This window comes from Polypterus senegalus, chromosome 2, assembly GCF_016835505.1.
Source record: "Polypterus senegalus isolate Bchr_013 chromosome 2, ASM1683550v1, whole genome shotgun sequence".
Lineage (NCBI taxonomy): Eukaryota > Metazoa > Chordata > Cladistia > Polypteriformes > Polypteridae > Polypterus > Polypterus senegalus.
Window position 1 is genome coordinate 303,450,250 of NC_053155.1, and position 23,548 is coordinate 303,473,797.

Genomic DNA, 23,548 nt, shown 5'->3' on the forward strand with positions numbered 1-23,548 from the left:
TGCATTATATTCGATAGATAGATATGTGAAAGGCATTATATTAGATAGATATGTAAGGCACTATATAACTGATAGATAGATAGATATGAAAGGCACTATATAACAGATAGATAGATAGATAGATAGATATGAAAGGCACTATATAGGCACTATATAACTGATAGATAGATATGTAAGGCACTATTTATTGATAGATAGATAGATAGATAGATAGATAGATAGATATGTGAAAGGCATTGTGATATATATATATGTAAGGCACTATATAATAGATAGATAGATAGATAGATTGATATGTGAAAGGAATTATATTAGATAGATAGATAGATATGTAAGGCACTATTTAACAGATAGATAGATATGTGAGAACTTCTGTCTTAGATAATAGAGAGCTGCTGCTGTCAATACCAGGCTTGTAAATCGCAGTCTGAATCACTCATTTTAGTTTTAATTTAACTACGCTCCCTGTTTCACAAATTGGTTTAGAGTTTGAGACCCTGAGTTAGCTGGTTTTCTGTTGGCTCGCTCACTTCACATTTTATTTCTATTTGGGTGCAAATGAAGGAAAGAAATGAAGCAATTCAGAGGAACGAAAGAAAAAGAAGTTAATTAGCAGCAAAAACTGGTCACTAATTAAGAAAACGGTTAGAATGAAAGCCTGCAGCCACTGTGGCCCTCCAGGACCAGAGTTTGAGACCACTGCCCTAGATGGTGGTTAGAGCTTCTCACCTCCATTAAAAACTCCTGATTCTCTCATCGTGTTTAAGTAGTGTTTGAGGACCCTCTTGTTCTGTGAATTTCTGTCTAATTTTTGCTGGCTTAGTTAGGTTCTTGTAATTCGTTTGCGTTTCTGAGCTCACCTCTTGTGATGATCAATTCTTTCACCTTGTCCTGTCACACTTGTTCCCAAACAGTCCCCAAGACTGACGTTTACTCGATCACGGTGACGCCTTTTGTAGGTTGCTTTGGATAAAAGCATCTGCTAAGCAAATAGATGTAAATGAATATGCTTTTGACTGATTATGCAGCGGGTTAGCTTTTATATGCCTAAGACCTTTTCCTCTAATAACTGCACACCACTTGTGAATTGTAAACGCCCGCTCACATTCGCTTTTTGTCTACTATGCATGTACACCACCTTGTAACGTTCATGGCGGCTGCTGGAATAAAGCTCTAATAAAAATTGCAATTAATGGGCTTCTAAGGCTGCATAGATAACATCCACGAAATAAATGCGGCTTTACTGATGTCAAGATATACTACAACAAAATGTGTTTCATTCATGTACACTTTACATAATAATTAGATTTCTGCTTTATTTTCATGTTTAATTTGTTTCAAATATTTGCATTCACAAAGGAAAATGCTGACACCTGCTGTAATCTAAATAATAAAGTCCAGTCAAATAATAGGATTGTTTTTTATTAAATTGTAAAGCTTGATAATGACTTAATTATTTTCACTGACCCCATAATGCCTCCATCAACTGCAACACACCTAACAGACAGATCACCTCGATTTTATTTTAAAGATGCCAGAGTTCAAGCAGTCCAATTCCCCAAATATTTGAACTGAAGTTTGGATGGAAGCTGTTAATTTAAACAGCTCTCTTGATAACCTGGCACTCAGTCTATCGAGTACATGTGTTGATTTTATACTAAAGCTCTGAATTGCCCTTTGGCTTAACTCCGGCATCAGGCAGGCCTGATGGATTTAATTTGAAAATCCCACCTCTAGCAGTATTCATTACGAAGTGCAAATATTGACAATCTTAAGATGAATTAAAAAGCGAGCACATTTATATGTAAATACTGTCAAGTAAAAATATTCTCAGGGTGGAGGAACTTATCATCTTCTAGTGCCTTCCCCCATTTTCTTTTTCAAGAGGGTTTGGCGTGAATGTTTATTTAAAGAAATAGTGACGATATTAATACGGCTATACTAGCTGGACTGATGTGTCTGATCAGAAAGCATGCAAGTGTTTAATAAGCTTGGATATGATTGTCCCAACTAAGAGAGTAGCTGTGCTTAATCACTTCTGTGACTTGGGTTCAATTACTAGTTTGGTTAAGGAATCTGTACATTCTGCATATACAGAGTCTGTGTGTGTAACCCATAGTATCATAAATGTTGTAAGTCGCCTTGGATAAAGGCGTCAGCCAAATAACTAATGCAATGCAATATTGCAATGAAACTGGAACTGTCCCAAAAAATTTCCTTGAAGAATGAGGCAGCCAAGTTTCATTGTCCATTGTGACCTAAGTTCTTTTACGTGGAGAGAAGGACGGACAGAGAGACATAGCTATTGCAGTAGATGCTTTTCGCATTATAAGTACAAGCATCTTGAAAATTGTTTTCAGGAAATGGATGAGCGACTGATTGAGCCTAGCTGACGGCTCTTGCAAACTCTTGTGAGTTTCTTTGATAATAGAACATATTGGTTATACTTTATTATGGTCCTAAATTGGTCCAGGTTGGCATAGTCTGCTGTTAATTGGCAACCAATACAGGATTGCTTGCCGCAAGACAGACACACACTCGCAGTTATTGTTTACCAGCAAAAAGAAAGGGGGATTAGAAAATTTGGTTAATAGTTTGGAACACAGCAGTTGGACTTCTCAATAATGTAATTAAATTAAATAGATGATTTAAATAGGGGAGGCCTTTAATAACCTCTTGGGCACAGCCATCAGCAGTGTGTTTGCTGTCTGCGGAGAGAGTGTCGAATTTGTCGAGAGGTTTACTTACCTCGGCAGTGACATTCATGTCTCTGGTGGCTCTTCCTATGAAGTCATTAGACGGAATGGGAGAGCATGGTCGGGTCATGAGGTCACTGGAAAGGGGTTTGTGGTGCTCCTGATATCTCAGCAAAAGGACGAAGTTCCAGGTCTTTAGAGTCCTGGTGCTTCCTGTTTTGCTATATGGTTGTGAGATATGGATGCTGTGCAGTGACCTGAGATGAAGACTGGACTCCTTCAGTACTGTGTATCTTCAGAGAATCCTTAGGCACCGCTGGTTTGTGTTGAATGAGCAGTTGCTCTTGGAGTCCTGAATGAGGCACATTACCTGCAATGTAAGGGAGTGTCAGTTATGGCACTACAGCCATGTGGAGCGATTCTCTCACAGGATCCTCATTGTTGAGGACCTGAGTGGCTGGAGCAGGCTAGGAGGACGCCCACATAACACCTGGCTGCGGCAGATAGAGGGTCATTTCCAGAGGGTGTCTGCCTGGGGGGTTGCCAACCACAATCCCGAGCTATTGTATTGTGTGGTGGGTGTGACAGTGTTCTGTACCGATGAATTCTACTCTACATGACCTGACCTGAAATAGGACAATGGTTAGCACTTCTGCTAACGGATTGAGATGTACTGGATTCATACAACTGAACATTCGTTCTGTGTACTCATGGGTTTTCTTATACATATTCTGGTTTTTCTTTCCACATTCCCAGTCAGTCGCAGACCTATATTTTTGAGGCCCTGAAGCTTAAACTGTAATGGGGGGTCCCTTTGCAACCAGCAACAACATCTGGGTAACCACTGTTATCTTCTTCAATGGGGTTGTTCCATGACAGATCATCACAAATGTTTACAAAATGTAAGCACTATACATCTCCAATTTTGATTTACACTATATTATTATTATTATTTAAAAAAAAGACACCCAAAATTTGTTAGCAATATGTACAAAAGTTGCTTCTGGGACTCCTCTAGGATTAGAGACCCAGAAGCTTAAGTAAACTTCATTAGTTTCGTAGTACAGTAGATCCTACCCTGTTCCCCATAATGTGTTAACTGGCAATTTGAAATTGACTCCTTGTGTGAGCGGGACCTAACATATACTGGTACGCTGTCCTGGTATGTTTCCAGAGATGTTGGAATTGGGTCTACCCTCAAATATGTCTCTCTCACCTTAGCTTGAATTATGTAGACTTGACAATGTTATTTATACTCTGTGATTTGTCTGCATGCCCCCCAGTTGGCTGGCATTTCATTCAGCTTTGTTTCTTACCTGACGTTGCTGACATGGACTCTGGCTCCCAACTCTCCTGTAATTAAAACAGACAGTTAAGTAAGAGAGTAGCAGTTGGATGTTGTGCGTGGCAGGTTATTAATCACCAGTGTGTTGCAATTCAAATGTCACAAGTCTCCAAAAATCTCATCATTCCTTGCAGATCAGTAGCAGATGACTATTTTGTCTTGTTTGCACTCCTTCAACATTATTAATTTGATCCTACTGTGTGATTTGCTCACCCCTGTTAGGCCAACTATTCCATTTTTGTTTTCGTCTAGACGTCAATCTGTAAACTTGGAAGGCTTTAATTAAGAAAGTCATAAACTCAGGCTATTTTGGGGCACCGCTGCCAAGTGAGGTGTAATTAAAGGGTACGCTGACTAAACTGATCTGCTTTAAAAATAAAAATACATAAAATATGCCAAAATAATATACAATAGAATACTTTGTTCAAATGTAAAGTCTTTTATAGAAACTGTTCCAAGTTTTTTTTTTTTTATTTTCATTTTAATAATTACAGTTTAGTCAGCAAAATTCCATCCGTCTATTCCTTTTTTTTTTTTGTATCCACTCTATGGTCACGAGAACTGGTTACAGAATTGGTGCCAGTCTGTCACAGGGCACACTTCTCAGTAATTTAATAAAATTTAAATAGGTGATTCTAAGTTAGAGGGTGGCACAATAAGACAGTGATTAGCACTTTTGTCTCACGGATTGAGATGCACTGGATTCATACACTGTGGGCAGTTTGAACATTCCTTCTGTGTCCTCATGGGTTGCCTGATGCGTATTCTGTTTTTTCTTTCCACCTTCCCAGTAAGTAGCTGGCATACATTTTTGAGGGTCTGAAGCTTTAACTGGGGCGGCATGGTGGTAGAGCTGCTGCCTCGCTGTAAGGAGACCTGGGTAGGCTTCCCAGGTCCTCCCTGTGTGGAGTCTGCATGTTCTCACCCGTGTCTGCATGAGTTTCCTCCCACAGTCCAAAGACATGCAGGTTAGGTGCGTTGGTGATCCTAAATTGTGCTTGGTGTCTGTGGGTGTGTGTGTGCCCTGCCCAGGGTTTGTTTCCTGCCTTGCATCCTGTATTGGCTGGGACTGGCTCCAGCAGACCCCTGTGTCCCTATAGTTAGGATATAGCAGGTTGGATAATGACTGACTGAAGCTTTAACTGTTATGGGAGCACCTTTGCAACCAGGAACAACAACTGGGTAACCACTGTTTTATTCTTTAATGAGGTTGTTCATACTCCCCGACTGGGCCAAATTACACTGGCCACTTGACCTACCATAATGTTTTATGGAATGTGGGTGGAAAAGTCAAAGTACCCACACACAAATACAAAGAGAATGGGCAGACTTCACAGTAAGTTTGCTTTGCTGGGACCGAGCCCAGCTGTCTTTGGGTTATGAGGCATCCATGCTAACCATTATACCATATTCAGTAAATATTTATTGTATACTTCATAGTGTTTTTTATGGGGTCAGATCGTTTGGGATCACCACTGAATCACGTTAGATGGCCCCTAAAATGGTATTGATAAGATTTCTCAAGATAACCTTGCAAAGTACACATTGGAGCAATCTAAATCCAGAAGTCCGTATAATCACCTTTAACTTTTTCTGTTGTTATTCCAGGATCACGCCTTCGCCAGGAGGATTCTCCACCTAGAATCGTGGAACACCCCTCAGATCTTATTGTCTCCAAAGGAGAACCTGCTACATTGAACTGTAAAGCAGAAGGCAGACCAGTCCCAACTATTGAGTGGTACAAAGATGGTGAGCGAGTGGAGACTGATAAGGATGATCCTCGCTCCCACCGCATGCTGCTGCACAGTGGCTCTCTGTTCTTCCTCCGCATTGTACACGGACGTCGCAGTAAGCCGGATGAGGGCGTTTATGTTTGCGTGGCCAGGAACTACTTGGGTGAAGCGGTGAGCCACAATGCATCCCTAGAAGTAGCCAGTAAGTACCAAACTCCTTTGCCTTGATTTCCTTCCAATGGATGGCTGCCTGTTTTACTTGAATGGCCGCTGTCTGCACACCATCATTGTGATCTACTTCGCCAGATTTGAAATGGTGCATTTGAAATATTTGTAACTTTGTCTGTACGGTATTTCACCTCAGGTGCTTATTGAAAGTGCTACCAATTAAAAATTGTTCACTACATAGCTGGTGCTCGATATGAGGCACTTTTTGTAGTTGTGTCTCTTTATTTAAAGGCGTTTCTGATTTTCTTTAATGATGAAAAACTTGTCCACCTTTTGTGGTGCCGCTGCTTTCAGTCCGTTCTTGTAAACAGTCTATTTACCTCACGCTTATTTTTTGTATTTATTTCATGTTTTTTGTTCATGTTCAGGCGCAACCATTGTAAATGGGGCATGGCTTCCTTTAATAACAAAGTTGTTGCCGTGGAGAAACTACATCCCATGAGGCGTAGGGTCAGTGAACATGTTTAAGAGATTATCGAGAAGGCTTTTGAATGCCGGGAGAGTAGGGACAGAGTTTCAGTTGTTGTTTTATGTGTTGTAGTAGCAGTCAGGATGGTGTACGGCCAAGAAGAAAATCAGAATTTAATAGTAATATTGGCAAAGTGTAAACTTTTTAATAGGTTGCTTAAATTTGAAATGTATTTTTTGAAAAATCACATGTTCTTAAATCCAAATGTATATGTATTTTTAGTATATACTATATATATATGTGTGTGTGTGTATATATACAGTATATATATATATATAATATGTGTATATATATATATATATATAAATATATACAATGTGTGTGTGTGTGTGTGTTTGTGTACGTATGAATAAACTATATACAATATGTCTGTGTATGTATGTAATTGTATGTATATACAGTATTATTGTGCTCATCCTAATTGAAATTTCAGATATTGTGGATGTAAAAAAGGGCACAGTGACACAGTGGTAGCGCTGCTGCCTCGCAGTAAGGAGACCTGGGTTCTCTTCCCAGGTCCTCCCTACGTGGAGTTTGCATGTTCTCCCCATGTTTGTGTAGGTTACCTCCAGGTGCTCCAGTTTCCTCCCACAGTCCAAAGACATGCAGGTTAGGTGGATTGGCGATCCTAAATTGTCCCTAGTGTGTGCTTGGTGTGTGTCTGTGTGTGCCCTGAGGTGGGCTGGCGCCCTGCCCGGGGTTTGTTTCCAGCCTTGGCGCCCTGTGTTGGCTAGGATTGGCTCCGGCAGGCCCCCGTGACCCTGTGTTAGGATATAGCGGGTTGGATAGTGACTGACTGACTGGATGTAAAGACAAAAATGAAGACAAATCTTGTGACATTCATACAGTCTTTTTTTCAGTAATACATGAAAAGCAAATAGATTAATTTTAAAAAGAATAATAATAAAGAAGTAATTACTTTCAATACCTTGGTGGCATGTAATAAATATTATAAATAGTATGTTATATGTATGTACATATTGCATATATTATATATTCTGTGATAGGTACTGAATATATAAGTAAAAGTGTGTCCCTGCATATGTACATTATATTTATGCAGTATACTGTATTATACACTGTATTGTCAGGAACAGGTCAGTCAAAGGTTCAAGGGTTGGGGTACCAGCTTGGCAATCCCCTTTTAATTATTACAAAAAATAAAATATTGTTAACGGAAACAGCAGTGTTCACCACTCTCTTTCTACACAGAAACAGTAACTTAGTCACAGAGGTCTGCCTTTCTCGGAGCGGGCTCTGGATTCTGGTCAGTGGGTTCAATTTATTGTAAATGTCCTGTAAGGGGTGGGGCTTGGGCTGAAAGCAGGGGCGTGGTCAGTGGTCCTCCAGTACATGCCTTACTGAGCTGTAAATTAAAAATGAAGAGCGACAGCATTACCCCCTGATCCAGGGGTGGAATATATATATATAATAGTAATGAGAAATGATAAGAGGGACAGAAGAATGTGTTGGGGACCTGTCGGTGCCCCCTTTAATCCAAACACGAGACAGGGGAAAAGAAAAGAAAGCTCCACTTCAGTTATTCTGGATGTTGCTTGTTCTTTAGTGCCTCTCTTCTCTGGTTTCTAGGTATGCCTCTTTTTGCAGAGCTCAGTGGTCGTCTTTTTCTGCTTCCTAAAATGAATAGCAACTTTACTCCACATAGTTCGTTAAACAGATGAAAGATGCAAGCCCTTCAGGGCCAAGCTGGAAGTGCTGGTGGGAGAAAGGAGAGAGGCTGTTAGCGACTGGGTTTCTCACAACACTTTGTGCCTATGTCGTGTGCGACAAAGTTTATATTGTAACCGTGCATCAGTCTGCGGGAATCCAACAAGTGAGAGTTGGAGCATCAACAGGGTGAACCCCTTTTAATGAGTAAAGTAGAAAGAAAATGGGTGCATTGTGGCACCACAAAAATACAAAATAAGCTTCCTAGAAGGAAGGATTTGGTCACAGACGTACATGAGCTCCATCACTGTTTCGATCCACTTTTTAAGTGTCTGTTTAGTTTTGTAGAGCCTTGTCTGGAAGGGGCGGGCTTGTTCTGGACATTGTGGGCGGGGCTAGGCATGCTCACTGGATGTGTTCCTAGAGCTGCTGGTGAAAGAAACGAAAGTGTTAGTGTTGATGCCCCATTTTATCCTGGAGTGGTATTGCCTGCCTTAGTCCAGGGGAGGGTGGTCCTAAGGAACACATTATATGACTGTGCTTTTATGGTGTAGATGTAGAATGGTGGCTCTATGGCTAAAGATCTCTGATGGTGCCTGTAAGGTTGCCAGTTAAATTCCGTAACCATCAGAAGCTATTCTACTGTGTTGAGCCCTTGAGCAAGGCCCTTAACCTGAAAATTGCTCCAGGGATGCTGTACAGTGGCTGACCCTGAGCTCTGACCCTCAAAGGGTCAGGCGAAAAGATGATTTCCACTTGGGGACTAACAAAATACATCAGATAAAAATAAAAAAATCTAATCAAAAATGGGTTCAAATATCTAGGTTGATTATTTGCCAGCATATTGCAGTAGCCTATCTTTTGGTGAATTTTATTTCATAGGTGTCTGTAGTAGGATTAGCAAAAACAGAAACCTGTAAAACTTATAAAACAATGTGGTGCATACTGAAATGTTTTTTGAAGTGTATGTCCTATTCTTTTCAAAATTGTTCTAATGCTAGCGATACTCAGCTGGTGCCACTGCTCTACTGTTAAGTTGTTTGCCTGCCGAAGGAAAAGTCCACTCTGAAAAAGCACTGGAATCATCAGGTAGAAGGGTATGGCCATCAGACTGTCTGTCCAGCATTGACTCAGTTATAGAATGGCCTGTAGTGGGGAAGCTGCTTGCTGGACAAATCTGAATGCTCATATACAGTATGACAGTTCTGTATTTAGTGAGTGATACAATCTATTCTTGCATGTTGTCTTGTTTTTACTATTACTATTCTGCTATTGTACAGCACTCTTGGATTGTACTCCTCAGGTGGCCAAGATGGAGTGGCCATCAAGCTCTGTGAAGATAATTACTTACTGTTGTGTTTTGTGTGTTTGTATTTACCCCATTTTTTGAAACCAATTGCAAGCCCAGCCTTGTTGTTCTATTGATCTGATATGTATGTTGTATGTATGTATAGATAGACAGATATTGATAGATAGATATGTGAAAGGCACTATATAATAGATAGATAGCTATGTGAAAAGTACTGTATAACCGATAGATATGTGAAAGGCACTATATAATGGAGAGAGAGATAGATATGTGAAATGCATTATATAACAGATATACAGTAGATAGATAGATATGTGAAAGGCACCATATAAAAGATATAGATAGATATGTGAAATGCATTATATAGTAGATAGATATTTTAAAGGCCATCCATCGTGGATGCATGGATATTTGAAAGGCACTATATAAGAGATATAGATAGATAGATATGTAAAAGTCATTATATAAGAAATTTAAATAGATATATGAAAAGAACTATATAATAGATAGACATAGATATGTGAAAAGCATTATAAAATAGATAGATAGATAGATATGTTAAAGGCATTATATAAGAGAGAGAGAGAGATGGATAGATAGATACAGTAGATAGATAGACAGATAGATACATGCCATGACCATGCTATATAATTAAAATATATTATCATTATAGATAGACATATACAGTAATGCTGGATGTGTCTGTATACTTTAGCTATGTTTTGTCTGTTTTGTGTATGTGTGTGGATTTACATACATATATATCCTGTATGTATTTTATGCATATACTGTATCTATTTTTGTATATTTATATAAACCCTTTGTACAGAGTAAATATCATGTTAAATATCAGTTAACTCATTTTGTTTGATTTATATGTTTAAAGTTTAATGAACAGTATACTTTCAAATTTAAAAATGTCTTTTGATATTTGTGAACATTGCTCAAAATGTTTAGTTTATTGAAAGCTGGCTGCTAGAAATGAAGCTGTTAAGTTGTTTTGTTCTATAAGGCCAAATAATGTGTTGGTTTTATTTATTCCATTGTTATGTGCCAAAAAAAAAAACAACTGCCCATCGATTTGTCGACCTGAGCTGTGCTGCTCTGGAATGGTAAACATTTCAAAGTTTAGTGGGTGCTGCTTTTCTTTTATCCTCTCTCCAAAGCCGCATGGGGAACACTTGAAAAACCTTTTCTTAAGTACCACTGCTTTGCATAGATGTCCAGTGCCTGTCACTAAGGCTCTTATTGTAATCTAATCAAGATGACTGGAGACAGGGTCGTGCACCCATTTAGAAAATGCCAAGCCGGTTTGTTGGAACTCCTCTGTGTTATCAGTTTGGACTTGACATGAGACCCTTTTTCATAATGATTGGTGCTGGTGGGAAAGAAGTATCATATGGTGCTGAAAGCACTTAACCCTTTGCCTGCTGGAAGCAATGCTACCTCTTGCCTTGTCTTCGAGAGTACTACTGGTGCAAAGGTGCCTGAATATTCATTTTACATTATAACATTGTTGGCCTACTTAGTTTTTTTCACTGTGAAAATGTGACATTTTTGAGGAATTTGTCAGAAAATGCTACTAATAATAATTATTGAGCTTGCAAAAAATAAGCAACAGATAGCTTATCTAGACATCATATGGGGATAGATTGTGAATTAAGATAATTTTGCATTTTCAATTAATAGTGACTCATGCAGCTAATGCAGCTCGACAACAGAATAGCCACAGTATGGTGAAATTGCAAAACTGCATTTTCGTTTTGTTTATTCCGCAGATGCCTTCAAACATGAAAATGTCTGAGTGACAAAAAAAAAAAATATAGAAAAATGTAACTGAACATGATATAATAGTAAATAGCAGGTAGAGGTAATGGATGAATAGATGGATGTAATTTTACGCTCTTTCCCAAGAGTAAATAAGCTTAAGCAGCAGGTATAAAAAGTCATTTATTGTGCAAAACTTGCTGAATGAAGAAAAGCTCCAGTATTAGTGGATGTTCCTATAATGAAGGCTACTAATTATCCTCTAGAGAAATGTGTGTTTCGGTATACAGATATTGTGGATTAGTGGATCTTGTTAGATTCATGTGTCCATCTGTTAACCTGGACAGGCTTATTGGCAGCAGTAGATGCAAGGCAGGGACCCAAACAGTGTGGGCAGCCCTCTGGGGGCACACAGACTGACCGGCTCCTGCATTTATGCTCACAAGGTGTGAAGACAGCAGTTGATGTGGACACAGACTTGTAGTAGAATGTCAGAGTCTATACAATGGGTGACCATATATATAGATAGATACTTTATTAAGCCCAAGGGGAAATTCACAAACTCCAGCAGCAGCATACTGATAAAAAAGAATATGAAATTAAATATAAACTCCACAAAAAAGGCACCACAGTCCAGAATCAAATTTGGGACACAAGTAGCAGTAGTGGGTCTCGACTGCCTCACACTGTGTCTAGAACTGGGAGGTGAGTTAGGGTGAAGCAGAATGGCCCAGCTAGAGAGAGATGGCAGGTAAGAAATGGAGTAATGTGGGTAACTGGGCAAGCCATCTCACCAGACGGGCATTGACTTGAGACTTGTTAAAGAATGCCCAGAGTGGCAGAAAGTGTTCTTGTTTTGTAATTTGGTGTGCTATGTGCTTCATTCGTATAATATGGTCATTTTCTGAAAAAAAGTTACTTAAGATACATGACTTGGTAGTTCTCACATTTCAATATATTCTTTCTTTTTTTGGTCTGCTTTACGCCTTTTCATTTGGGCAATGTCTTTATTCATACTGCTTTAAAATTCTAATCAGGGATCTCTTGTTCCGAGATAACAAAATGAGAATAGAGTTCATTTATAGAGAACATACTTGCGCCCCGACAGCATGTTTGCTGACAAAAAGTCACTTTTTTTCCCCTGCAATTCTGCTTCTTTTTAAATTGTCAGGGTCTAAATGTGCTTGTTTTACACTCTTGCATTATCTCTTGCCGCATAAACGTTACTGCTGTATTAATTATCTCTGTCTATGCTGTTTGGGCAAGTCGCTGATTGATAAATGATGCTCATTTCTCTGTCATTTACTGGTTTGCATGGTATAATGTTCTATTTCCAATCCTGCTGTGCCTGGTCAGAGCTATGATAAAGAGAATTTTTGCCCTGGGCACATCTTGCACCCATCTGAGTTTTAAATCGGATTACTCCATGTCAGTATGCGCATTGCAGCCTGGCCAATATGGAGCTTCAAGACACCACATTATATAGAGGGGCGAAACTGAAACTGTGTTAGTGGGCAGTGACGCACCAAAAGCCTTCTTGGTATTTTCGAATGAACCCAACGTCCCTGTGTTTCACAGTATTTAAAGTTTGATAATGCCACTATGTACAATGTATGTATAATTATGAATCGTGTTCGTATATATCTAATTATGCACATTTTCACCGTGTACATATTTTAAACTAACAGATGTACCCCATACGGCCCAGTTTGGAATAATGTAATCGTTTGGGCCCCAAACCAAAGTTTCCCTTGGATTGATGTTTTGCTTACCTGTGCCAAATCCCAAAAATGCCTTCTAGGGACACCTTACTAAAAGTGCAGGACTGGCCCAATTTTGAAGCTAAACATAGCCTACGGTCTTCCCCTGTACAAATGGGGACTGCAAACATTTGCAGAGAGAGGTTGTGTGAGGGTGGCGCAGTGGGTAGCGCTGCTGCCTCACTGTTAGGAGACCTGGGTTTGCTTCCCTGCGTGGAGTTTGCATGTTCTCCCCGTGTCTGCGTGGGTTTCCTCCCACAGTCCAAAGACATGCAGGTCAGGTGCACTGGCGATCCTAAATTGTCCCTAGTGTGTGTGCACGCCCTGCGGTGAGCTGGCGCCCTGCCCGGGGTTTGTTTCCTGCCTTGCGCCCTGTGTTGGCTGGGACTGGCTCCAGCAGAACCCTGTCATTATAGAATATAGCGGGGTTGGATAATGGATGGATGGTTTGTGTGATGGTATGGATCCAGCTCCATGCTCCCTCTTTCAGATTTGGGAGCTTCTTGAACCCGACACCGTCGATTAATGTAATTGAATGAGCTTGGCAAATGGGGACAAAACCCGCGGAGCAACAGGATGGTTTAAAAGTGTTAAGTGCTTTTATTAAAACAAACCATAACAAAAGTGTCCAAAAGTGCAGTGCTCCCTTAGTTCCATAAATAATCCTTAAAAACAATAGAATTTTTTTTTAAAACCAGGCTATAAATGAAAATCAAATCCTCACTGGGTCAAACGAGCTGAGCCCAACTCCTTCCACATCTTTCTGCTCACCCATTTCTCGTTCAGCTGGAGAGACTTCAGCAGCCGTGGCCCTCTCAGTCCCAGACCCCGCCTTGGATACCCGTATCGGCGTCCGCCAGACCGCACAGGGTCGGTTGTCCTCTTATCATTCTTCACGCTCACGCAGTCGTCCCTCGGATCTCTGCAGAGGACACCACCTCAATTGCACCCACTCTTCGGCACAATCAGTGGGTACGATCCATCCCTCAAGCACTGATCTATCACACGTTCACGGGACCCCTGACCGTGCTGCCTTCTCTCTTTCTCTAGCTGGCTGGCTCTTCCTCTTTCTCTGCCCCTAACGCTGCACTCTCGTTCTGCAAGCTTCTCTCTCTTGCTCTCTCTCATTTTTCCTCTTTTGTTTCTTTCCTCCTCTCTCTTTTCTCTTGTGGTGGCCCGTATTTATACAGGTCTTTGGGCACAGCGTCACAATCGTGCACTGCAGGAAGCCAATGGAGCAACTGAGAATGATCATACCTTCACATTCAGGTGCATCTCACCCCAATTATCTTATCAACTCCGAGTATGCCCACGGAGACCGACAACGCTAATGGATTATTTAAAAACCCGGCCATTCTTTCTGAACCGCGGACCCGCTATACCACAGTTTAACAGTGTGGTTTTGCATATTGGACAGGACAAACTATTTGCATTGTTGTTGAATTAAGGAGTGACACAGTCCAGTATGAAAAGTTGGGATGCCAGCCGGAATGCTCTGTTCAGTTCCCTGATTTACAAACAAAAACAACGCACAACAGTAAGTTCCAAAAGCAAACAAAAAACTAGATCTGTTCTTTTGGTGGGTCTTATTGAGTAGGATGGAGCTCTGTCCTGCAGTCAGTTCAGTCCAACAATAGACACCCTCATCAAGGGAGGCCAGGCTTTATAGGGTTCTTGACCAGAAGGGGCGGAGTCGGTTGCCCTCACAGTACATCTTCTTGGATCATTGGAAAGAAAAGGAGACAACACGATTAACAACAGCAGCCCTTCTCGTCCCAGGGTGGTAGGAAATACCTCTGATGAGTGAGGAAGGTGCCTGAATGACAATATATACTGGCTGTGTTACAATTAATAGAATAAATATAAAAGTATTTGATGTCTTTTGCATTATGTGTGTCCTTATCGTTTCTCGTACATTTTTCCTCGAGATTCTCTGTGTTTTGTATGCACACTGAGCCACTATACCTATCATAGCAGCTGTCAGCCATATATACTATTAGCTATGCTACCTGTCAAAGACAGGCAATAGAATATATTTAAAAATATTTGATATCTCTTGCCTTGCCTGTACCTTCATCATTTGTCTCAACCTCCTTGCCCGGCACTCGATGGTGTTCCCATAAAGACTGCTTCTCAGACTCTGTCATTTCGAGGTTCATTGTACGCCTTGTGTAATGGTGGATGGGCCTCGTTGTGAAGACGTCATTCATAATCTTGTGAATATTTCCCATTTTTGAAAGTAACTCCGGTTGTGCCTCCATTGTCAAACTGACCGATCAGATCACTCAGAGGGAAAAATGAACAAGATCAATAATTTTTATTGCCTGCTGTTTAGGCTTATTTTCTTAAAACTTTTGCTCACCTTTGCTATACACAGCTAACAAGCTGTTATTTATATTTATCATTGTGAGCGATGCCTTAATGACGTTGGTTTTGTCAATGGATAGCTCTTATGAAGCCTTTTGGAAATGGTCCACTCATCAACTCAAGGTAAACATGCTCTCCGCCTATAATTATGATCTCCATTTTTGTTGGTGCCCTTTTGTGCTAAAGGTCACGCAGCGACCGATTATGTTGCCTTGTGACTGTGTTACTCTTGACCTGAGTTTGGAGAATTCGTGAAGAAAGACAGATACATAACGACACAGACTTGTCATGTCAAAGCCCAGCAGGAAGAAGAGTTCAGTGACAGAGCTACAGTATATCTTGTTCAGCAAGCAAAGCAATATGTCTGGTAAACTAAGAGTCATTTTAGAAATTGGAAGTATGTTAAGTAATTACCATAAAGCAATTTCAAGGTTAAGCAGCTAGCATTACAAATATGTACATTATTTCCTGGATGAAATTCTGAAAGTAGACGTCCCTGGATCGATAGCTATTGCCAAGCAACATAACATAAATAGTAATCAGAGCAAAGAAGTAATAATTCTGCAGTTTGTTCTTCATGCAAAAATAGCAAATAGGGGAGATCTGCTAAGCACCTGTTGTAATACCTGAAAATCTGAAACAGATTCATTCATGCAGTCAGTCGAGAGCTATGCAGCATTATGTAGCAGGCCGAAACGATGGCCAGGATCAGCAAAGTCAGGTGAGAATGATTCCCGACAGTGCTCGATACAGCCTCCTGAACAATAATAGCATAGTAAAAAGGGATCATTTAAAAAAAAAATCTAGCATCTAGTAGGTTTTAGTGTCCTTTTTTGCCAGCCATAATTCATTTCGGTTTTCGTTTTGAAAACTTTTTTCCACACGTTGGTATGGCGATGTCGTTAAGCGATCCCAGTGTGACATTGTAAAGCCAAGTTATGCTCATATCAGGTTATTGCTTAAACATTTCAGCTGCCACCCGTGTGACCTTGGCACTTACTGAATGCAGACAGATGTGAAGAACATTAAAAACAGGCTTCGGCTTTGATTAAAAATGGAAGTTGATTCCAGGTGTCAATTTGAATGTTACAGCTTTGTATACAGTCACCAGTCTGACCACCCAAAGCCCTAGTCTCTTCCACATGTGACAAGAAAATGGATGTCAGCTGTGCCGAGTCCTATGTCACCATGAATGAGCAGACAACAAAAAAGCTAAAAAAGGCTTTGATAAATCAGTTTGGCTGACGTGCTGAGTTTAAAGAAACAAGAACAGGAACTTCGTGAGCTTTACTGAACTCTCCCGTATTTGAAACTTATACTGAAATCACTACCATAAAGTAAATGTAAAAACAAAACACTTCATACCATAAGCTGAACCCTTTGCGTGTTTGGTTTTTAAAGCTCTGAATTTGTGGGGTTTATTATCTAGGCCTTCAAATCCTGACACCATTAGCACATTTGCTGTATGGTTAGATTTAATCAAATGCTACAGAGCCAGAAAACTTGCCTTTACACCCTAACCTGATCCCTTTTCACAACTAAGCACATGTGCATATCCTGAAATCTTTGTTTCGACTTCTTCAGTTTACTTGTGCTGACCGCATTAATGCAACCTTATATTGTTTTAAGTAATTCAACTGAAAGCAGAACCTCATAGAGTGGGAGCAGCACGCAGTTTATTATCCTCACCTCAGGTTTATCAGCCATTTTCTAGATTTATGGTAGGTTGGCTGCCTGCCCCCCAAATTGCTTTACTCGTCATTCTGTTGACTTGTGGATCGTTTGTGCTTAGACCCATTATGTTAATGTTAATAGTAAGAAGTTACATTTTCATATTATTTTAAATCTTGTTTATATTTTGTGTTTTGACATTTTGTTTGCATGTTGGGTAAGTTTCATTATTTACACTACCAGATCAAATTTTACCATGAGGTTCATCTGAATTTATATGATCAGGAGGAGGAGGTTGGAAGCATGCGCTGATTACAGCGCATTGCCGCACCCACCACACGGCAAACCATCCATATTGAGATCCGAGTCTTGTTTCATTAATCTGCAATAGTTCTTTGTGGATCATGGCTTAGGATACAAATGTGACTGTCGGGTCACACACTTATGTTTACTGAATGTTTAGGAATGTTGTCAATCTCGTCTTACATTTTTCAGGTTATTCATCCTGTCTCGTCACCGCCTGTGTACAATTTTCCTGATCTTTTCCTGCACCTGTGTGTTTCTGTCTCATGTAGGGGTCCATACTCACTTCTTTTGAATGTGACAGAATAAATGTGTTCAGGTAAATGATAACCCCGACCGAGTATGAGTGAGAAGGTAGGCTCAGCTATGGAAAGCACCCTGGACCTGCTGGAGGTAGTAGTGGAGGAAACAAAAGTGACAGTCATTATGGAACTATGTTACACATCTTCTTTATGATACGCTGTCATTAAGTACCCTTAGCCAAGCCATTACGAACAATGCTGCACATCTTCCGTATGGTTTACTATCAGTAAGTACACTTAGCCAAAGAGTTATTCAGTTTCTTGAGAAATTCTACTGTTTTCATAGCAGGAGCAATGCACCTTTATAATACCTCACTGTGTCTGCTTGCTAATCATTATGTAAACTGAATCAGAAGTTTTTTCTTCTTTTTGTAATTTCTGCTTGTGTTTGGGTTGTTATATGATACATCTCAAGCTTCTGTGAAAAGCTACATTTTTCCCTTAGGACCTTACCTCAGCCAGTCTGACCCCATACTCTACTGGTTGGCTTCAGCCTACTTGCGCCTAAAGGAGGTTGTTAGCTTCAGATGTCCCAAAAAATAAAAAAAAAGCCTCTGAAGGGAAAGGGAGCCATAAACCTCTGGCTAAAGAGACCAGTCCAAAATGGGGTCTGTATAGATAAAGAATCTGTTTTATATTTAACGAGAAAAACATGACAAAAAAAGAAAGAGGGTTATCCTAAAAAAGGCAACCCAGAGCAAACCAAGCCACAATATAAAACGGAATCCACAAAAAGAGAAGACAAAATCCGAACAAAACCAGAAAATCAATACTCACTAATGTACTCAAGAAATTCAGATAAAAGAATAAACCACGCAAAAGCAAAACAAAACAAGAAATATGGCCTAAAAGAAGCACAGCACAAAATCGGTCTGGTTGGCAAATGAAAAAAGATATGCATTTTAGATAGCTTCAACAAACAATGTTACGTGTGTGTGTTTAGTTCTTGTGCTTCATAGTCCCTGGTTTCTGATCCTTTCCTTTGTCTTCTTGCTATGATTATTTTTCATATCCCTGAGGTTCTTTGTTTAACGCTTTTGTAGTGGCAAATGATGGATTTGACAGTGTCTTCAGTTTACGTTTCCTCTCTCAGTCATCTCCATTTCTCAATCAGTCTTTGTTAGTACTTGGTGTAACATTATCTATATATCTATCTATCTTGCTTTGTCTGTCCATCCGTCTGTCCATTTGTCTGTCTGTCTGTCTATTTGTGTCTATCTATTCTGAGGTGCTTGTAGGCTTGTGAGGTGGAGCTCAACCTGTGCAGATTCTTACTGAGTAAGAAAAGAACATTTCAATAATAGAATTCTTGCAAACAATTATTCTGATTTTATTTTGTTGCTCATTATTTATATGAAAAGGGAACCAGAACTACATGAGCACTAGAGACCATAAATATGTTGCTGTATGAACTCAAGCATTGGATGCCTCACACTTGTTTCCCATATATCTTAATGAGATCAAATTGCTTGCTCTCTTCTGTTACTTAAAATCCTGTACAAACTCAGTGTATCCTCAGATTTACACTATAAAATTTAACTAAGAATTTTCTGTGTTTAGTCAAAACCTGGCCTCTTGTGCATGGCCCTTTATGCAGTCTTCCTGGTTCCCTTGTGGATTTACTGAAGTAACAAATAAGCTTGTCTGACCTGTTGGTCTCCCCATACATCTCCCTGCATTGTTCTTACATCTGACGTTGGTATACTTTAGCCAGCGAGTAGGCGAGGTTTTGTTTTCCTCCACTGCAGCTCATTAATCTCCACACTCGTCAAGTATTTATTCAAGAGATGAGATGTCTGGATGCATATAGGCATGGATTTAAGTGTTTGGGGCTTAGCTTTATTGTTTTGGATGATGATAAGCTGCTCCATCCATTTTCCCAGTACTGAAAATAATGCTTTAAATGGTTTAGGTGTCTGATAAAATGGCTCCAACGCCTCTGTATTATTATTATTCCTTTTTTATGTGTTTTACATTTCTGCCTTATACGTAAATTTATCCTCCGTATTTTTGGCTGAGCAGCTAACAGTTATCAGATATGAGATATCAAAAAAATTGTGCATCACAGTGATCCATTATTCCTCTATTGAGTTATCAAAAACAAGCCTACTCCCATTATTTTATCTAATGCAAATATTTGTTCCACTGCTCGTTTCCAGATCTGCAGCTAATCGTTTTAAATTGGAGCTTTTATCTGTTCATTTTTGATGCACATGACCCGTATGCTATGCAATCTGTCTAGGTTGCTACAGTCACTGGTGTGCAAGAACAGCTAGGTTTATGACTTCAGTAATGGTTTATTGCCTACAGTCCTCTGATATAACACATGCAACTATGTGCACCATAAATATCGCATATAGTCATAAATGATTCAGACTTTAGGTGACAACTTTAACAGTATTTTTGTACCAGTAAATCAAATTGTTCACCAACTACCAACTTACCATATACTGTATCTTAGTTTGCAACTAAAATAGCATAAACGTAACAAATCTGCTTAACCGAATTCGGTGCAATGAGAAGTCAAAACCTATCCCAGTATCTTTGTGTAAAAGGCAGGAATCAGCCATTAACAGATGCTAGGCCATTGCAGAGTCCCCACAAGCAAACTTTCGGATATAAAAGTAACAATTGTAATTATCTTATTTGTTTAATCCTTGTTTGTATTAGTGTTTTTTTAGTTTTGGAGGCATAAGGACCCATTCTGATATTTGTTCTATTATCTAAGACAGATCAAACGCCACTATCGTGTTAATCTGAACCTACAGGCTGATAGGGCATTATTTTCAACAGGGCAGAGTAGCGGGCCACTCTTACTTGTATGTGTTAATCACCAAGCAACACGTTAGCACTCAATGGTGCCTTGATTAGTGACAACCCTACCCTGAAACTTATTGTATGTCTACCGTCGTGTGAGAAATGGATTACGGTTGTTTATTACACAATACCAGTTGATTTACAGAGAAAAACCTGAGTAGTAGAAGAAAAACGTACATGGATGTTCGGCGAATGTGAAAACTTGACAAGGAGACGAACAAGGCAAATGTGATGCTTTTTATATCCCAGGATGCTTTTACACACTCACACTCTCTGACGCTGAACCAGTCAACCTACACTGCACATCATTAAGAAACGCTGGAAGTACGGTAAAACACAAAGACACTGAGAATGAGACATTTCGACATAGACAGTGATTTGGATACACATCCTTCCATCCATCCATTTTCTAACCCGCTGAATCTGAACACAGGGTCGCGGGGGTCTGCTGGAGCCAATCCCAGCCAACACAGGGCACAAGGCAGGAACCAATCCTGGGCAGGGTGCCAACCCACCGCAGGACACGCACACACACACACACACACACACACACACTATGAGGTCACTATTCTTATCATAGCAGTTGTCAGCCATAGGTAGTCAAAGACAGGTAATAAAATACATTTTAAAATATTTCATATTTCTTACCTTACGTCTACCCTCAACATTTCTCCTATTCTTTTCTTCTTTATCCTCGTCTGTCTCAGCTTATTTTGCCCGGCACTTTCGTCGTGTTCCTGTAAAGCCTGACTTTCAGAGTCTGTCATTTTGAGGCACATTGTTCACCTCTTTTCCACTTTTTGTCGACCATCAGTAGTAGAAGGGCCTGTATTACCCCCTGTGAAGACGTCATTGGTATTCTTGCATATATACTTCCTGTCTTTATAGGCAGTTTGCGCCTCCAAAGCCAAACGACCAATCAGATTGCTGGTACAAAAACATCAATACGATCAGCTGTTTTATTTGTTGCCTGCTTATTAGGGTTATTTGTCTTATCTTTTGCTCACCTTTGCTATAGACAGATAGATGAATAAGAGTGAAAGGTTTTATTTATGTTTATCATTGTGAGTGATGCATAAATGACATAAGTGTTGTCAATGGCCGGCTCTCCTGAAGCCTTGCAGAGATCTTACTGTCTTTGAAGATGACTCTCAGTATCCCTCCTACACCTTACCTCAGTATCCTCGTTTGTATCAACCGCCGTTTCTCATCGCTTCATGTCTCGATCGCGTTTGACCGAGTAACCACAGTAAAACTGACCAATCGGATTGCTTGGAGGAACTGGACACACACACACAAGGACATTAACATTTATTTTATAGATTACTAGCTGTCCTCCGCGGCTCAGCCCGAATAGTAGTGAAACAGGACAAACTTTAAAAAACCAATAAACAAACAGGCATTGGCAGCTAAGTGGAGGCAAGGTACGCTTCAACGTGTCACGTAGACCGACTCGAATGGAGGCTGGTACGTGAGTGAGGAGAGCCCCTCTGTAAATTGCTCCTGCAAGCGAACTATGATACTTAGAGCAATGAGAGAAGTCACAAAAACAACCAGAAAGTTCAAGCAAATTATAGGAAAAAAAACGATCTAAAGCCTTTAAGTAGTTCTCTCATGAAAAGTGGGCAGACATGCAGACAGACAGACAGATGTTGGATTTTATATACGTATATAGAGATTACTGTCTTTATTGCTGTAAATGAGGTCTATTTAACATTAATTATTTGTCTCTGCAGCTCTTAGTTTGGTGCTTTATCACTATTGCCAGACAACACTACATGAAGACCTGAGGATTTGTGTGTGTGTGTGTGTGTGTGTTCTTCATATTCTTAGGCACTTCAGAAATCTGCTCAGTCTTGCCTGAAGTATTTCAGGTGTGGGTTTAATCTTCACTCACAATCCTAAATAAAAACCTGTCGCAGATGTCATCAAAGTGAGTTTTCTTCCAAGCCGCTGAAACGAGGCCCAATTAGTTACGTTTGAAGCATTGATTGTCCCAGCTTTCAGCAGATCTTTTAAAATGCCCTTGGTAAAGAACCATGCGGTAAGCATTTAGATTAGATAAGGTCCTGCTGTCCAGATTCTTAACATTCCCAGTGGCCTTTTAAGTCACAAGGATGGTGTTTTCATAGTCAGCCCCGCAACACAAATATTCACGAGTTGTGCGACAAAACTTTCATTATGCTAACTGCTTCTGCATATCATAGCTGTTAAGTCTGCTTCTCAATATGAGTGGACAAGCTTGAAATCGTGTGTAGCCCCCGATTGCCTCTATGACACACTGTGTCTTTGTCTTGTCCACCATGTGACTTTTTTCAGAACACTCGGAACTGTTACTCTAGTTTATATGTCTTTGACTTTGACCACTTTTTTTCTTCTTTTTTTTCATGTATTTAGTTTATTCACAGAGTGCTTAAAATGTTTCCTCTTTGATGTAAGCATCCTAGTGTTTAAATGCACAATCTGCTTCAGTAGATTAACAGACCATGAAGCGAAATGTCTGAGAGGCTGGACTGGATAGCTCAAGTTGGCAGAATCAATGTCCACGTCTCACCCACTCTGTAACCCTAACCAGTCATTTATCCTTGCATCCATCTTCTGCTTACAGAGAGAGATTTTTAATAGCATTTACTGCAACAAGTTATACTGTATAGAAAATGGGAATTGTTGGTGGGCAGGGTGGTTCAGTATTAGTAGCAGTAGAGGTAGAATTGTCATGTATGCAGAGTTTCAGTAAGATTTTGGCCAAAATACAAAATCCATCATGATTAACAAAGGTGTATTCAAATGCAAAACTTGACTTTATTTAATACAAAGCACAAATGAGCTTACCCCAAGGGTAAACTTTTTGGAACAAAACATGGCTGATGGTCTTTCCCCTGTATAAATGTGCAGAATTTGGCATAGAGAGGTCCAGTGGTGTGGATTTATCTACTGGACAAGCACACCAACACATACCTTATAAACTCGAGGATAAGTTCTCCTGCAGATAAGTCGGGACTTGATTTTAACGGATAATTTCTGGTATTTTATAATGTTGGTCGTATAAGTTGAAAAATTACGCTATTGGTCCGAGAGGTTATGATATGCTAACGCCCACCTGAGAGAGTAAC

At 39.9% G+C, this 23,548-nt stretch overlaps 1 protein-coding gene across 6 annotated transcripts in view; it reads left to right on the forward strand.

The window, feature by feature from the left end:
- robo1 (roundabout, axon guidance receptor, homolog 1 (Drosophila)) overlaps positions 1-23,548 on the forward strand; it is a 1,363,953-nt gene that overhangs the window by 822,368 nt on the left and 518,037 nt on the right. For all 6 annotated transcript variants that reach the window (XM_039745862.1, XM_039745859.1, XM_039745860.1 and 3 more), the window contains one exon: positions 5,650-5,976. In XM_039745862.1, coding sequence (XP_039601796.1) covers positions 5,650-5,976 — 327 coding nt within the window. The remainder of the gene's footprint in view (positions 1-5,649; positions 5,977-23,548) is intronic.